The following is an 18,808-nucleotide window of genomic DNA, read 5'->3' on the forward strand; positions in this document are numbered from 1 at the left end:
TTTGCTTCTGTATACAGGCTGGCTTAGCGGGAGCTCCAGCCCGTGCTGTTTCAGCTGTAAAGAATATGAATCTTCCTGAGATCCCAAGAAATATTAACATTGGTGACATCAGTATAAAAGTGCCAAACCTGCCCTCTTTTAAATAAAAAAAAAAATTTAAAAGGCCACTCCCAGGTAAAATTCAGGGGGAAAAGTCATCTAAGTTTACCATGCAGTTGTTTACCAAAAATACAGGAGGAGAGTCTTACATTTTGCTCTTGGATTTAAGTCAAGGTACTGTATAGAAGTTGTGTAAAATCAATATGGTGGTTCACTGTTGTTTTTCTTGTTCAGTGATTTTAAAGAAATTGAGTAGTTTCAGTGTGATTTTTTAAAAATTTCTTTTCTAAACTGCATTCCTATACCCACCTAAGGCATGCTTCTATGTATTGGCTACAACAGTATTTCAGAAAGTGTTTGAAACATTTCTTTAAATTATGTACAACCCAAAATGTTGGTGGTGTTTTGTATGGATCACAAGTATAGCATTCCTTAATTCTTCCTGTTATTTGTCATGACTGTTATTTAAAGAATCAAGTATGTATTGCATGAAAACATTTTGACCTTTTCCTCTTAGTTTAAATAAACTACAAAAAGGTAACTGGACTCTTAAAGCACCTTTCTGTTCGCCTGATATCTACTTTAGCAATATTTTTTATGACCTTCTTATTCAACAAAGTAAATAAAAGTGTATTATATCACTGTTAAGCAGCTGTTAATGACGATGTGTTAAATTCATACTTCTGTCTTTAATACAGTCAGACCTCAGTTCTCCAGCATCTCCCAACTCTAACAATTCAAATCTTGACCAAGTTCAGAGAAAAAATGTCTTGTTTGTCAAACAAAACTTCTATTCTCAACTGGATCACCCTTTCATGCGGACACCTGTATAATCAGTCACGTGTTTCTCAGGTGGCAAACAAAGGAGAGAATGTGCAAGTCTGAGTCAGTTTACCACTAAACCTCACATTGTTAACATCTCAGGAAACTGTGCTGTGAATATTTTTTGTTTTCTTTTGTTGCTGCTTATTATTATTGAATACAGTAAGCCTCCATGGGTCCTAAGGAGGTTAGTGATAGCAGCAAAGTGAAAAGGAAAGATGTGAGAACAACAAAAGAGCTTTAAAAAAGAAAATTGCAAGGTATGATAGAGATGTTTGGGTGTCTGATCTGGCTACTAAATATGGCATGGCAAAATCGATGATTAGCACAATTTTAAAATGCTAAGGGTATGAAAGTGCTCACAAAACAAAGCTAAAATGGAATCATTTGGGAGTCTGGAATGAATTAATGCAATTTACATTATTTCTAATTGGGGGGAGAGGAATGGTCGATTTTCAAACAAATCGCTTCTGGAATAGCCTTCTGGCATGAATTAAGTTCAAGAACTGCAGTTCCAATGTATTCCAAAACTCATTGAATTATTCTAAAGTTTAGTTATTTCACAATCAAAAGTAATGTATCTCATAACACATTGTCCAGGATGAGTTTTGGAATGGGATATGACAAATCTTTTTCTAAAAATTGTAGAATCCATTTTATACATAAAGGTTTAAATCTTGCATTTGATCTCTTCTTGCTCAGTTGAAAAATAATTTTAGCAAATAGTTTCTTTTGACCGCAAAACCCTTTTGAACTCCTTTTGATTGGCCCATCCCTAAGTCAAAGCTATACTATTTTCCTAAGTCCTAACACTCGTATTCTGATAATTGGCCCACATTTTCTTATTTGGTCTTACCTTGTGAACAATGGGTGGGGTTCCTTTTCCAATTAGACCAAGTTTTTCTACACTTCTTCCCTCCCCAAATGTCCTCTGAAACATTTCGTTAGATTTGTGGGATGTAAGCAAAGTCACTATTTTTTTCTAAATAAAATGAATCTGACTCTAAGCCTCTTCCTATTGAGGCAACAGGAGATTCAGTCAGTGATTATTTCCATCAATTCACAAATGTGTAAAAGTCTTAGAGGAAGGTTTTACAAAGCACATTCAGGGAGATCCCTGGTCTTCAGTCATTTGACAAATGTTTAAGTGCCTACTGTACCAGGTGAGTAAGTCCCTGTTCTCATGGATCTATACACTGTACCACACATAGGGCTGGGCAGTATTTCCTCCTTTCTCCTTTTTCTTTGTGTTTTCTTGAGGGGGTGGGAAGGGGAGGATTATGGGAAGATTAAGTTTTGTTTGTTAAGGTTGTGCCCAAATTAGGGAAGCCTCTGGGCAAGATCATACTTTAATCTAGAGAAACAATCAAAAGGGTTTTATTTCCATTATATTCTATGAAATACAATGCTCAAACAACCAATCAGTATTCCTCCTCTTCCCCTTCCTTTTTCCTTTAGTACTTACTGAGCATCAGCTATGTGCCAGGCTTGTTCTAGGTACTCGGATATAGCAGGGAACAAAATAGTTTATATTATAGCATAAATTTAAATGGCCACAAACGAACAAATATATAATATGCCAGGTGATGATAAGTACTGTGGAGATAAATTAAGCTGGAGAAAAGGGCATAGGGAGTAGCAAGGTAGAGAGTTGGGCTGTGACTGTGATGTATAGAGTGGGTAGAGGAAGGCATCACTGATGAAGTAATATTTGAATAAAAACCTGGAAGTAAGGAGGGAGTTGTGGAGATTTGTGAGGCAAGAATAGCCCAGACAGAGGAAATAGCATTGGCAAAGCCCAGATATGTAAGGGCATGGGCCTTCTACAAATCAAGGCTGATTTAGCTACTGCTTGTGTCAAATACAGGGTGGGACAAAAGTAGGTTTACAGTTGTTTGTATGGGTAAATTATCTTAACCAACTGCAAGGTCAGGGTGGCAGCCTCAGTTCCACAATTAATAAATAATAATACAAGAAAAAAAACTTTTGTATACTTACAACTCTAAACCTTCTCTTGCTCCACCTTGTATTTTATCTGCCAATAACAGAGATCAATGGTGAGGCCCTGATACAGTACCTTCCCTTGAGAAAACCAAGCAGCCACTTGATGGCAAGTAAGTTTGGACCCCTTCCATCTTAGAAAGGGTAATAAATTAATCCTCCTGGAACTGATACAATTTGGGTATGAGCTTTTCTTTCCCTGCTGCATAGCCACAGCCAACATCCCTATTCAAGCACCTGTCTGGGATCCTACATAGCATCACAAAGGACTTCATAGCAAAAGAGGTGCAGCAGTGAATTCAGAACAGAGAGGTCAAGTGATCTTGTCATTTGCTGCCCAGCTCGGAAGCTGCTGGACTGATAGAGCAATTTAATGGTATTTCAAAAAGGCACACATGATGGTAGATACCCTGTGAAGATGGGGAACATTCTCCAGGATGTAACGTATACCAACCTTTACAGAGTGTTCTGTTTCCAACAGATAGACTACCTGGGTCCAGGCACCAAGGGGTAGAGTAGGAGTACCCCACTTGCATCACTCCCAGTGACACACATAGGGGAGTTTGTGCTTCCTGTCATCACAACTCTAGGATTTATAGGTGTAGAGGTCTTGGTTCCCAGAAATGAAGTGCTTCCTGCAGGGGCACACCGTGAGCCATGTTAACCTTTAATGTACAGCTGCCCTCCAGTCATTGCAAGCTCCTCATATCAAAAAAAAAACAGTTGGCAAAGAAAAGAGTCTCCATCTTTTATTCCTTCATATCTTTAAGGTCTAACCCAAAAAGAGTCTTTCAGAGCTAAAAAAAAAAAAAAAAAAAAAAAAAAAAAAAAAAAAAAGCATGCTAAGTAGTTGGGAAATAGATATCATTAGGAACTTGCTGCTGGGCCTCCAGATGCTGATTTAACTCATTCAGACTCCAAAATCAGAAGTTAACATAGTGTATTGTGGGGAGGGGGGCAAAGGGAGAGGATCAAACTGAAGAATAACCTATTGTAAATGAAAAAGAGGTGAAGATGCCTTAAACTATTCATATAAGATCACAGATTTTGGAGGATATAATTTCTATATTAGAACTACAGGCCCGGTATATGAGATTTGTGCACTGCGGGGGGGAGAGGGGGGGAGGGAGGGGATACCCCCTTAGCCCCACCTGTGCCCTCTCTCAATCTGGAAGCCCTCAGGGGATGTCCAACTGACAGCTTAGGTCTGCTCCCCATGGCCTAAGCCGTCAGTTGGACATCCTTAGCACTAGCACAGAGGTGGGAGAGACTCCTGCCACTGCCACCATGCTTGCCAGCTATGAGCCCAGCTTCTGGCTGAGTGGTGAAGCACTGACCACCAGGAGGCAGCTCCTGTGTTGGGCTTCTGCCCCCTCATTGTTAGTGTACATCAGAGCAACTGATCATTCTACTGTTCAGTTAATTTGCATATTGGCCTTTTATTATATAGGATTACCTTCTGTAATAGATTTCTCCCTAAGAATTGATAGAAAGTGTTGTCAGATCATGTTGATGGATGTTTCTCCTTTCCCCTTTCTAAACCATTAGTCATCCAACCACAAACAAAAGTGCTTTATTGGGAGATGTGGGAGCCAACAACCTACACTAAGGTACCTGAGAGGACTCTAACTGTGCTTTCAAAAATAGACTAATACACCTGGTAAGGGCTGAGGGTCAGAGGGAGTTAGTGAGCCTGCCCCATACCTGCTCACCTCAGTAGGAGAAAAAACCTGGAGTGCTTGTCTGTTCAGATTCAAGCAATAGAGAATTTGTAGAAGTCTAGCCTATTTGAGGGAAGATTTCAGCACAACATCATAGTGGAAAAGATAAGAATTTGTGCACAGTGGAGAGAGAGACTGGCAGAGCCCTATACCAGTAGCACCACCCACCACCACCACCACGTGACAATGCATGGAGCTAAGCTGTCAAGTGTTGTGGAAAGCTGTGAGTGAAGGTCTAGCTAGCCATTTTGTGGAGTGTGGCTGGAGAAATCTGTTTCTCTCCAGCAGCACCCAGAATACTGAAGTGGAACCTTCATGACTTGAGGGACGGAGTAGAAAGGGAAGGAAACAGATAAGAATATCAAAGGGAATGGAATAAGTGGTTCCTAATGACTGCTTCAGGACTTAAGCAGGAAGTTCACCCATAAGTATCCCACTTAAGAATCTCCCCACTGGGTTAATGGGCTCCCACATCACCTGTGGTTGTTAAACTCACATCACTCTTGACGCTGTGGAGGATCTTTGTGAGTGTTTCCGAGTGCAGCAGTGAGATCAATTCTGAGGTGCTCAGAAAAATTCTGGTGGGCAAGGGAGAAATCAAGAACTGGAGCTATAGTGCCACCTTCCGGGAAACAAAAGAAAGGTTTCCAGCAGCCAGCCTAGTTATAAGAATGAAAAAAAAAAAAAAAATGTAAAAGCTTAAGAAGTCTGCCACAAGCCAAAACTGGCTTGGCTCAATGGATGGAGTTCAATTCCGGTCAAGGGCATGTACCTTGGTTGAGGGCACATTCCCAGTAGGGGGTGTGCAGGAGGTAGCTGATTGATGTTTCTAACTATCTCTCTCCCTTCCTCTCTGTAAAAAATCAAAAATTTAAATATATATATATCTGCCACAAGAAGCAGCAAGAGTGGGGCAGGCTACCCATTCAAAAGTGGAGGAAACCCCAAACATAGCAACACCAATGATCACTACCCGTGGGAAAACAACCCTAAAGATTTAAGGAGGTGTCTGCCACTTGAAATGGGAAAACAATGCAAAAATACAAGGAACATGTGAAATCAAAATATGTCACCCTCAAAAGATATACTTCTCCAACAACTGAGCTCAAAGCTGCAGAAGACTGCAACCTAGCTGATAAAGAATTTAGAATAGCTGTTTTGAAGAAATTTCAGTGAATTACAAAAAAACTCAGAAAGATAATATTAGGGGGAAAGTATATGAACAAATAAAATGAACTCTTTACTAAAGAGATAGAAATTATTTTTAAAAGAACCAAAGACTCTGAATTTGAAGTATTCATTGAGATGAATACTACAACAAAGAGCATCTAAAGTAAAATAGAACGATAGAAGATAAGTGACAGAGAATAGGAATTTAGAAATAACAAAAGTGAACAAAGAAAAAGAAAAATAAGAACAAAAAGGAGAACAAATAAAAGAAAGCCACAGTAATCTAAGGCTTAAACAAAAAGGAAAGTATTAGAATAACTGAGATTCCAGAAGGAGAAAAGAAAGAGAAGGGGACAAAGAGTTTATTTTTTTAATAATAACTGAAAACTTCCTAAACCTGGAGAAAGATTTTGACATCCAAGGTCATGAAGCTGATGAGTCACCAACTTCAAAAGGTAAGCTTAAACAGAGAAAAAGAAATAATGGAAATACAAAACAACCAGAAAGCAATTGATAAGATGGCAGTAATAAGTCCTTTCAAATCAGTAGTTACTCTAAATATAAATGGATTGAATTCACCAATCAAAGAGCACAAAGTGGCTGAGTAGATAAACAGACCCATTATATGCTTCCTACAAGAGGACTTTAGTTCTAAGGACAAACATAAGCTCAGAGTAAAGGGATGGAAAAGATATTTCATGCAAGTAAAAACAAAAAGAAAGTTGGGGTAGCCATACTTACATCAAACAAAATAGACTTTAATCCAAAAATGGTAACGAGAGACAATGAATGCCATTGTATAATGATAAAAGGGCTAATACACAAAGATATATAAGATACAATCATAAACATATATGTGCCTAATATCTAAATATATTAGGCAGATACTAGCAGATCTGAAGGGAGACAGAGACAATATAGTAATAGTAGGGGACTTCAGCCATGGATAGATAGATCATCCAGACATAAAGTCAACAGGGAAACATTGGAATTGAATCATACTTTAGATCAAATGAACTGAATAGACATGTATAGAACATTCCATCCAACTGCAGCAGAATACATGTTCTTCTAAAGTGCACACAAAATTCTCCAGAATAGATCATGTGATAGGACAAAAAAACAACAACAAAAACAAGCTTAGCAAATTTAAGAAGATTAAAATCATACCAAATATATTTTCTTACTAGAAAAAATATGAAACTAGAAATCAGTAATGAGGAAAGCTAGTAAATCTACAAATATGTGAAAACAACACTTTTGAACAACCAATGGGTCAAATAAGAAATAAGGAAAATAAAAAATATCTTGAAACAAAAGAAAATGGAAACACAACATAGCAAAATCTATGGAATGCTGCAAAAGCAGTTGTGAGAAAAGTTTAAAACAATAAGTGCAAACATTAAGAAGTTAGAAAGATCTAAAATAGTATATCTTTACATCTCAAGGAACTAGAAAAAAAATAAGCCCAAAGTTAGCATAAGGAAAGAAATAATATAGACTAGAGTGGAAATAAATGATATAGAAACCAGAAAAAAAACAAAAAAAAAAACAATAGAAAAGGTCAACAGAACTGAGCTGGCTTTTTAAAAATAAATAAATAAAATTGGTAAACCTTTAGCTAGAACCAAGAAAAAAGAAAGAAGACAAAAATGAAAGAGGAGACATTGCAACTGATATTACAAAAAACAAACAAATAAACAAAAACCACATAGGATCATAAGAGACTACTATGAACAAATACATAACAAATTAGACAATCAGATAAATACCAGAAACACAACTTACAAAGACTGAGGAATAAATAGAAAATAACAGCCAATAACAAGTAACAGGATTGAATCAGTTATCAAAACATCTCAACATAGGAAACCTCAGGACCAGGTGGTTTCACTGGTAAATTCTTAAAATATAATGAATAATGCAAGCCCTCAAATCTTCCAAAAAATTGAAGAGAAGGGAACATTTCTAAAGGCACTCTACAAGGCCAGCATTATCCTGATATCAAAACCAGATAAGGATATTACAAAGAAAGAACTATAGATCAATACTCCTGATAACTATGGGTGAAAAATTCTCAATAAAATATTAGCAAAGAATTCAATAACATATAAAAATATTATAAGCATGATGTGCTGGAGGGTGGGGGAATAGAAGATATGTTGCTTAAATGTGTAAACTTGCAACTTGTACATAAATAAGTCCTAGAGAACTAATGCACAGTATGGTAAGATGTAATAAAGGCATAATATGCTAATTAGACCAGACAGCTGAATGACCTTCCAGATGACCTTCTATCTGATCATTTCAGATAGAGCTGTGGTGGCAGGGCTGAGGCAGAGGTGCTTAGGGGTGATCAAGCAGGTAGGTGAGTGGTTAGGGACAATCAAGCAAGCAGGAGAGCAGTTAGGGGCATCAGGCAAGCAGGCAGAGGCTTAGGGGGCGATCAGGCAGGCAGGTGAGCAGTTAGGTGTGATCAGGCAGGCAGGCAAGCAGTCCTGGATTGCAAGAGGTATGTCTGAGGGGTCCCAGATTGTGAGAGGGTGCAGGCCGTGCTGAGGAACCCCCCCCCCCCCATGCACAAATTTCATGCACTGGGCCTCTAGTGATATTATAAACATCAAATTTGCTAAAAGACTGGATCTTAATTATTCCCCCCTCCAACAATGAAATGAGAATTATATTCTGTGACAGAATGCATACTACAATATTTAATGTATCAAATCAACATGTCATACACCTTAAATTTACACAGTGTTATATGTCAAATATATTTTAGTTAAAATAAAAAAGAGAATTGATATGACTGGAAAATGTAAATAGAAAAATGCATAGAACTCCTATTTCAATCGATACCTTAACCATTCCATTCACTTTGAGCCCATGATAAAATAAACCTATGGCAGGGCATGAAAGAATTCCATGCGTCGTGTGTTCTAGGATGATTATTTGCATGACCTCTAGAATCAAATCGCCTGATTCTAATCCTGGCTTGGTCCTTTGTTATGCCAAATAATCTCCTAATCCTTAGGTTTTTTAATGTATAAGTGGGAATACTAATGTTGCTTACCTCATAGAATTACTGTGAGGACTACATGAACTAATCCATGTAATGTGCTTAGCATAATGCCAAACACTAGGTCAGCACTTAATAAATGGTCACTTAAATAAAAGTATGTGTCTTTGATGTAGAGGGAAATACATACATACAAATACAGAAGACTGGTTAGCAAATAATGTATTTTACTTTAAAGGACTTGTTCTTTTTGGAACAGTGCCCTTCTGGAAACTTCATTTAGACCCCTTCCTTAATTATTCAAGTTCCTGAAGTCTGATTTCCTAGAACCTCTTCTCATTAGGAGTCCAACCTGCCCTGGGGTTGGGGTAGATATTGCAACACAGAAATTAAGATCAGAGTATTTTCCATAATAAAGCTCTCTTAGTTCCAGAAGGCAGGAATTCTAATTATTATGTTTAAAACCTTTTTTTGTAATGTAGCTTTCACTTCCTGGAGTTTATTTTTATAGGTGCTTTTCTGTTCCTGTGAAAGTAGGAGAGACAATAATACCCAAACTGTAAAACTATTCATTCTGGAATTAACAATACATGTGGTATTTTTCCCAAAGACCTCCCCCGAAACATGAAAGATAAAGTAGATTATTTCCACAGCCCACCCTTGGACACTCAGTCCCACCACTCGCTCTGTGTGTGTCACCGCCCACCCCTCCCCCAGTGAGCTGGCCCTGTGACTGTGGCCTGCGCCTCCCTCAGAGAGTTGCCCCAGTTCGCTTTAATTAGATATCATTTCCTAAACATCTGGTGTATTTTATATGAGTTATTTGTAGAAACAACAAAAGCTGGTTACTGACTATTCCTTCTTCCCTGAAGCTATTTTCTTGTGCCCTATAATGGAATACTTAGAATTAGGAACTGGTAAAATTATGTTTAGAGTGAAGAAAAACAAAACAAAACAAAAAAACCTCCTAAATGGCTTTATAGTGTAGAAGTCATTATCATTTCAGTTTTCAGTGGGCCAGTGCTATCTGTGTCCCACTCATAAGATTTTCGAATGTACCTTAAGTCTGACTGTAGTAAAATCCAACAACCCAAAGCAGCTCATTGCAGATAACTAGATGAGCTACGCACTTTGTAGTTCATCAGTTTTAAAACAAGTTGTATGTGTGTGGTTGTTTAGTTCCTTGAAGGCAGCAGCTTGGAATAAGCCACTATGTGTCAAGGAGATTCTTGCATGTTTCACGTTTCACCAATCACTGCTTTCTGATTCATTAATAAACTTTTTTAAATGCATCTGTCACCGAAACCGGTTTGGCTCAGTGGATAGAGCATCAGTCTGTGGACTGAAGGGTCCCAGGTTCAATTCTGGTCAAGGGCATGTACCTTGGTTGCGGGCACATCCCTGGTAGGGGGTGTGCAAGAGGCAGCTGATCGATGTTTCTCTCTGATCAATGTTTCTAGCTCTCTATCTCTCTCTCTCTTCCTCTCTGTAAAAAATCAATAAAAATATTTAAAAATAAATAATAAATAAATAAGTAAAATGCATCTGTCACTTATCACACACTGCTATGCTCTGAATATGTGTCACTCTAATTTTCGTATGTTGGAATCTAACCCCAAGGTAAAGTTATTAGGAGTTAGGGCCTTTGAGAGGTGATTGGTCATGAGCTAGAGGACAAATAAATGGTCTCAGTGCCACTATAAAAGAGGTTCCCTAGAGCTTGCTTGTCTCTTGCAACATATGATGATACAACAGGAAATCTGCAACCTGGAAGAGGACCCTCACTCGACCACACAGGCACCCTGATGTGGACTTCCGGCCTCCAGAACTATGAGAAATAAATGTCAGCTGTTTATAACCTACCCAGTCTGTGTATTTGTTATAGCAGCCCAAATGGACTAAAACACAATCTCATTCACAAGAGCCTGTGAATATTTTATGCTGGATAGAAAAGGCATAATTTTGGACCATATGACATCATAAAGGAGGACAAGCCTGCAGAAGGGCTCAAAGAGATGAATACAATCTGAACACAGCTGAGGAAGAGGCAACTGGAGCTTGGTTTCTCGACCTTGGCACTGTTGACATCTGGGGCTGGATAATTCATTGTTGTGGGGGATGCTCTGGGCATTGTAAAGTGATTAGCAGTAGCATCCTTAGCCTCTACCCACTGGATGTCAGTACTGGCCTATCGCCTAGTTGTAATAGCAAAAATATTAACAGTGGGGACAACTAGATAGTTGGTATGAGGGAACCCTTTGTGCTACTCTTTGAATTTTTCTGTAAATATAATACTTGTAAAATTTATAAATATTTAAAAGAACATTTTTAAAATCCCAAAAGCATGTATAGTATGATTTTCTTCCCTCCTCCTCTCCCTTCTTCCCTTTTTTCCTTTCTTCTTTCTTTCCACCCACCCATACATCCATCTGTTCTTCCATCAATTCTCTCTGTATATATATACATAGAGAGATGCCTGTAATGCTGTCCACAAAATTTTAAGAACTCTTGTATATGACTAGTGCAATTTGTGGTTATTTTCTAAACTGATTAAATTATTTTTAATAATTATATTCTTTCTATCAAAGTATTAAAGAGACTATGTTTTCTACATGAAGATGGAGAAAAAGTGCTAACCATCAAGATCTTTTAATCTTGATAATATTCTAGTTATGATAGGAACCAACATACTGTTTATTTTGTAGGGATTTGTGGGATAAAATTTGGTGCAAAAGAGGGCTTACTAAATTATCATAATCCATCAGTTATATTTATAATTGTATACAAAACAAACAAAAAAGATGTTCTCTTTTTTTTTTTTTCCTGTGGAAACTTCCACAAAATAAAAAGAGAAAAGGACCTTGATTTTTGTAATTTTGCTGTTAAGATATATAAGATCTTTTACAATTAGCCACTACAGCGGGGAGGAATGCTCGTGTTCTCACCTCAGCTCTTGAGAGCTGAGTTCACTTGTAGCCAATAAGTAAAGCGTGTCTAAGAGCACACAATGGATTGAAGCCATAGTAGAGCTCTGTCTAATGTGAGAGGTGGATCTGGGCAATACAAATAATTATTCTTTCAGAAGAATTCAGCCTAATCTCTCAATTTCTAATTTAATGTTAGTTGGAGGTTGGTTCTAAAACCTTATAATTTTTTAAAATATATCTTTATTGTTGAAAGTATTACACATGCCTCCTTTACTTCACTGCCCCCTTCCCCTTTACCCTAGCCCCTGAAACCTTATAATTTTAAAAAATCTTTATTGTTGAAAATCTTATACTTTTAACATTGGAAAAAATATCCAAAATCACTGAGTCTACTTCCCTCTTGTTACAGATGAAGAACAGAGAATCTGTGTGCTTGTGTGTGGTGTGTGTGTGTGTGTGTGTGTGTGTGTGTGTGTTAATTTTTATTTTTTTAAGAGAGGAAGGGAGAAGGGGAGAGAGATAGAAACATCAATGATGAGAGATAATCCTTGAGTGGCTGCCTCCTGCATGTTCCCCACTGGGGATCAAGCCCGCAACCCAGGCATGTGCCCTGACAGGGAATCAAGCAGGACCTCCAGGTTCATAAGTCAACACACAACCACTGAACCACATAGGTTGGGCCTGTGTGCTCAGTTATAAGAAAACCTGATAAACCCAATTCTGCTTACAAAACAAATATATTAGGAGTTGATTATTAAATTTACAAATTACCCAATATAGTATTCCATTAAATGTGCTCCCCAGATGTTTTAAAAGTATGATTCAACTTATAAAAGTAGAAGTCACACACAACCTTTAGGAATTTGGTAAGTGTGTATTCCTGGAATGTCTTCTGTGTGCAAGTAGAAATGGCCCCCATCTCTGCTGTGAAGTAATATGTGACCTTAAAGGAAACTTCATTTTTCTTGGAAACTGACATTTCTCTTTAAACATGTAAAACAGGTTCCAACAGTTTTCAGAAATGATCAGAGTCCAGTGACAAGCAACAAAACCCATGATCTGAGTCTCACTCCCATTTCCTGTTATCTTCATCTTCCTCCCCATTTGTCTTCCCATCATTGCTATTCTTTCTGTGTGCCAGGCCAAGAGCCCAAAAACATCTGACTAAATAAGTCAAGTGTTCACATATGTTGATTTCCAAAAAAGCCAACCAAAACAGAAATGAACTCAAAAGGAGAAAATATTAAAAATTCTTCTAAACAAGCCTTAGCTGGTTTGGCTTAGTGGATAGAGTGTCAGTCTGCAGACTGAAGGGTCCAGGGTTTGATTCCAGTCAAGGGCACATGCCTGGGTTGTGGGCTTGGTCCCCAGTGGGGGGCGTGCAGGAGGCACCTATCAATAATTCTCTCTCATCATTGATGTTTCTATCTCTCTCTCTCTCCCTCTCTATTCCTCTCTGAAACAAATAAAAATGTATTTTAAATAAATAAATAATAAAAAATAAAAATTCTTCTAAATCATTTATTTTTCAATGGGCCTCCATTTTGGATTTCTAGTATATGGTGGGTACATAATATTAATGCTTTAATTCATCCAGATTACTGGCTTATAGTTTTCAGGAAATTATACATTTTTGTCTTCTTAGAGGAGCATGTTAAAATTTTACTGGGGGAATGTTGAAGCCTAAGTGTCATCAACACACTGTTCTAAGGCTCCACCCTGAAGAAGGTATTTGGCTGTAGACAATTACAAGCTGTCAGAGTTCTTGGAGAATTTGTAAGACCTACAGACCAACTCTAAGACTAGGAATAAATTAAAAGGAAACATAATTGAATCCTTTATTTATATCAGAAAAGCAGTTGTGTGCAAATCAAGGTGATTATTTGTAAAGGGTTAGACGTTGGGGCAGAGATAATAAAAGTAAAACTTTACTTATACCACATCAGTGTTACCCCTGAGCAATGATGGCAACGGAAGGATCCAGACAGAGCCAACAGAAGATCGTGGAGAGTAAATTCAAATGCATGTAAAACACCTAGATCCATTTCTAAGTAATTGATGTTTAAAATTTGTTTCTAGTTCTTTCTGAAGCTCCTGTCTTCAGGATCACAGAATCTGCAGTGGCAGCATTTATCTTTTTGAGTGTGTCCAAGTTTAAGGTTTGAAGTAATCATGAAGAACATCTGACTAGGAGAAAAACAAAGTCCAATAAGAAAACAACTTGTGAAAAGGGGAGAAAAGTCAAGGTGAATTTAGGTTTCTCAAAAGGCTCTGTTTCTGACTAGAGGAAATAAAACATTTGCCAGTTGGCTTCATGGGATCCCAGGCTGGGCCCAGAGACAGGGGAACAGATGTTGGAGCTTCTTCCTGGATTGTGTGGCCAGATTATATCCCTTAGAATTCCCAGATGTAATTCTCTGAGAGATCAGAATTTGTCCATGTCCTCTCAGTTTTATGAACATTCTCATTCAGAGGTAATAATGCTAAGGCTGTGCTTTCTCCTAGGGTAAATGTGGCTAAAAAATTGCACCATATTCCTGGCAGGCCCTGTGTCCCAATATGTCCCTCGGTAAATTCCATCACTTCTGGGAAGACCTGTTGCTGCTTATGTTTCAGCCTTGCTTATTCCCTCCCTCTTCCTGTCAGTCAGTCCTGCTTCCCTTACCATGCAGAGAACCCCCCCCCCCCTCCTTCCTGCCCCCCCCCCCCCTCCCCGCCCTTGGCTTCTATTGGAAAGGGTCAGTGCACAGCTACCATTTACGGGTCTGGCCCACATCCACATGCTCTAAAGAAACTAGAAATCTTGACAGGCTTGAGGGAAGTTAGTGAAACACAAACTAACCACCCTAACATTTCACAACCAAGAAAGGGACTCACAGAAACCAACTGTAAAATGAATTAAAATGTCAAGATTGAGACTTAAAAAAAATTGCCAGAGAACATTGACACCATATGTGGAAAGCACAGGGATCTGTTCTAATTGTTTCGAAAGAGCTCACAGTCTGAGAGAGATGCTCACATCCAAATGTTCCGACCAACTTGCACACTGGAACAGGGAGAAGAGGAGCAGAGATGTGAATTGCCAGCCCAAGCATTTCGTAGCCATTCAGCTCACAGAATAGCTTCTGGACTGATACAAATCTTTAAGAAAAAAATATATGTATTTTTATTGATTTCGAAGAGGAAGGGAGAGGGAGAGATAGAAACATTGATGATGAGAGAATCATCAGTCAGCTGACTCCTGCATGCCCTTCACTAGGGATCAAGCCCTGAAACGGCACGTGTCCTGACTGGGGATTGAACCGTGGCCTCCTGGTTCATAGGCCAACATTCAACCACTGAGCACACTGGCCCTGCTAAGCTGGTTCTTAAAATAACAACTTATATGAAGAATATTGCACTTCATTAAGTTTCAATTGCTTATATAAGCTCTTTTAAGTGGCCTAATCTTTTTAAGTAGACTATAAATTGCAGGAGATCGGAAACTGAGCCTTAGACTCCTGTTTCCTCAGTCAGTGCCAAGGCCACTTAAGCAACAAGCAGTAAATGTAAGATACAGTTAGTCACGAAACTAAAAGAGCCCCAAATAAAAATATTCTCCAACCCCTAATTGAAGTAGGTACATTATTTACCTCTCCAGAAAAGAGTTCTCTCTCCCCTTCTTATACATTCCTGGAAATAAGAGGGCATTTTCAGTCAGGGACTTTAGTAATCCTTTAGACAAATAGTTTTCCTTCCAAGTTTAACAAGAGAAATTTTTCAAAAGATCTGTTTTGACTAGTATTTTATTCTCCACAACAAACAAGTTTGAAAATCTCTAATTATAGGCTAACACCCCACCCACCCACCCCCATTTTGAAATTAGATTTCTGCTGTTCTGAGAGTTTTGGATCTTATTGGGGAGCTCACAGATGTCTCTCTTTGGGAAGCAATGGACTGGATTCAAGTGGCCTCTTTCTCAGACCAGTGCTCTTGCTTGCACACCACTCTGACCCTACCCCCAATCCCTGACATTTAATTCAAATGCATCTGGTCCTCCTCTTGTTTTATTTCTCCTATCCAGTTGGAAAAGTCCTTTCAAAATATGGTCCCTATTCACTGAATCTTGAAAGAAGCTGTGGCTACAGAAAGAGAGAGCCTGTGGAGCCTAAAGTAAGGATACATCTAAGTGCAAACATCTGGACAGCTGTCTCAGGCCTCTGCCTCAGTGCAATGACAGTCTGAAGCTTTGACAAACTCTCTTGATCTCTTATTTCCTCTGAGCCACATGCTGAGTTATTTGGTGAATCATCTGTTTCTCTAATGTTGGAAACTGGTAGAAAGGAGACAGAGAGACGACATAAACAGTATAAGCCTTCCATAACTTTAGGCTGCCCTGGTAAGTTCTGCCCTCTGTCTCTTGAGTCCCAGCTCAAACCTACAGGGCTTATCACTTTTTGCCTGAGGAAAGCATCAGGCTCTAACCATCCCCAAGGCTCATGGTACCTGGAGGTGTTCTGGAGTGTTCTGGGAGTGTAACAAACTTGGGATCTAAAAGACTAATCCTGCTCTTTCTCACATGGGACTTTAGCCCTTTCCTAAGAGTAGCTACCCAAACGCCTCTGCCTTCAGATGGAATAGCTTTCACTGTCCTAAAGAGGTAGGAAATATACACTTAATCTCTAGCAGGTGATTCAGCTACATTATTCTACATTTATGTGCAACTCAACTGCTGAACTATGAGTGACACTTGAAAATAAATCCCTTTGCCAAAAGACTCCATTTGGTCCATCACATTGGTCTGTGAATAATCTATTTGGAATTGTAAGCCAAACTGCTTGATGTAATAGACTTCAGTTTTCATTTGGCCCAGTTCCACCATGGCCCTAAGGAATTCTTCATAAAGGAACATCTGAAAGTGCTCTTGTAGGTGTGTCAGAGGCCGGATGTTTGACTGAACAATGACAGCAATGTTTCTATATTGAATTCCAGATATCAGATGAAGGTTCAAGATATAGAAACGTTTTTTGCTCTCTCTGTTTTTGAGTTCCCCATCTTAAAAGAAGAAATACAAGAACACTTAATAGTTCCAGCATTCTGAGTTGGGGGTTAGGGAGTGACATAAATACTTCCCTGAATTTTCCATTTTTTGGTCATAGTGAAAGGCAAGTGATTAGGACAGGTTTGCATACATTGAAGCTCCAATTACAAGAGGAAATGGGGATTGGTCAAGATCAGAATCTAGATTTTTTCCCCCCCTTGATGGGAGTTTATGGGCAGCAACAGTCTTGAAGTCCTAGACCACCCACCCATTTGCTCATAACTAGCTATTTTGTTGAATGGGAAATTTTGATCTTGAGACATTTTTCCCTAGCCTAAGAAACAAATCAGCTAGGTTCTTCCAAGAACAGAGTTTCAGGCAGAAGTTTATGTGCTATAGCTTTATTAGAGAGTGTATTCCCAGGGAAAGAGCTGGGGAAGGACTGAGGTGGGAAAATAGGAGAGCCAACATGACAGTGTATTACCCACTCCACAGCTGGTGCCAAACAAAACTAATTGCTCAATCTCACAGGACTGTTTTCTAAGAGAAAGGCAAAATTTGTATTCTGCCTCCTATTTGTCAATGGGACAATAGCTGCCCACCCCCTTAACCCTCACATTCTGGTTGTGCAAGTGTTGACACAGTGGCATCATGCCCCATCAACATTAAACATTAAGGAAGTTGAGAATTGAGTTGAAAGAGGAAAAGCCCATCAGGTTGTTGGTATTCCATGGAGCTGGTCATAGGAGTGGAGGCTGGAAGGGACTGCTGACTCCAGGGTCTTCCCCAGCCCAAGACTGAGAGCAGGATTTGGCCTCGCACTCTAGGTGGCTCCAGCTTCTTCACTCCTTGACAATTCACATCTTTTTATCTTCTCACATCTTTTCCCTCCTCCCTAGTTTTGACTAATCCAGTGGTTGGCAAACGCATTAGGCAACAGAGCGGCATACGGCGGTTCGCCAGCCGCAGTTTGCCAACCACTGGACTAATCCATCAGTATGGTAGACCCTGATAGATACCGTGGAGAGCCCTCTTCAAGGAAAGATTTGCTGACCAGCAGTAGGAAATGCAACCAATAGACACCTCCAGCTGTCAGCTCCTTCTGCCTGAAGTCATGTCCATCTTGGGGCAGTCTAGATCTGGTGACTGAATGTGAGCTGGCCATTTTTTTTTTTTTTTTTTTTTTTTTCCCCCCCCGTGTCTGAAATTTCTATAACCTTGCTCTGGATGCAGCAGGGCAAGGCCTCAAACCGTTCCAAGATGTTCTTGCAAGCACTGTAGGAATGCACAGGGTCACCGCAGACCCAAGCACCATTTTTTTTTTTTTTTCAGGGATATCAAGTCCCAGGCAGTTATTTTGGGACAATGCCAAAGGACATTTTTCACTCCAGAGCTCCTCACTAGGCTGGCCTATATTGCAGTTTGACTTCTCCCTCTGCCAATCCTTCCCTGCCCCCCCCCACCACCACTTTCTGTCACATGTTAATAAATATCTTGTGCCCAAAACTTCATCTCAGGATCTACTTCTGGTGAACCCACCCTGCCACATTCAGCTTATAATATTTCATGCCCAGAATGTGTCAAGTTTGTATAATGAACTGAAAAGTTAGGCCATTTAAGAATCTACAACTTGGCTTCTACATTTCACCACTGACTCCCACTGGCCGAAAGGGAACTAGTCCTGAATCTCTTCCAGGAGCAGGGATGTCAGTGACAGCAGTGCATTTCTGATTCACATCTGTAACACCACATGAAGATTGTGGAGCCAGAGAACCCCTTGACAGAAACTTCTGCTACTAAGTGCACAAAGCAGTACCTTTGAAGCATTAACATACATGTGATGTTATATATTCAAAGATAAGGTCTATCCAAATAGATGTCCTGGCCATATAGGTACATTTATTTCAGTATTTAGTGGCTGTAGAATACCTGAGCCCTCAATTTTCCACTCTAGGCAGTTTACCACTGTCCTGGCTTCCATATTTATTAGACCAAGTGAGAGGCAGAAAGCCCCATATCCTTCTTTTTTGCC

General features: G+C 39.2%; 1 protein-coding gene and 1 pseudogene across 6 annotated transcripts in view; one reads left to right on the plus strand and one right to left on the minus strand.

The window, feature by feature from the left end:
* The window catches only part of AP3S1 (adaptor related protein complex 3 subunit sigma 1), a 50,221-nt gene extending 49,576 nt beyond the window's left edge, over positions 1-645 (plus strand). For 4 of the 6 annotated variants that reach the window (XM_036411209.2, XM_036411205.2, XM_036411210.2 and 1 more), the window contains one exon: positions 18-645. In XM_036411209.2, the coding sequence (XP_036267102.1) occupies positions 18-146 (129 nt within the window). In that variant the 3' untranslated portion in view covers positions 147-645. The remainder of the gene's footprint in view (positions 1-17) is intronic. The other 2 variants (XR_004983176.2, XM_036411208.2) reach the window with 2 other exon arrangements.
* A 17,326-nt stretch (positions 646-17,971) lies between these two features.
* LOC118704009 lies at positions 17,972-18,091 on the minus strand (annotated as a pseudogene).
* Between the last annotated feature and the right edge of the window lie 717 nt (positions 18,092-18,808).

Source organism: Pipistrellus kuhlii, unplaced genomic scaffold, assembly GCF_014108245.1.
Source record: "Pipistrellus kuhlii isolate mPipKuh1 unplaced genomic scaffold, mPipKuh1.p scaffold_m20_p_4, whole genome shotgun sequence".
In the NCBI taxonomy this organism is placed as follows: domain Eukaryota; kingdom Metazoa; phylum Chordata; class Mammalia; order Chiroptera; family Vespertilionidae; genus Pipistrellus; species Pipistrellus kuhlii.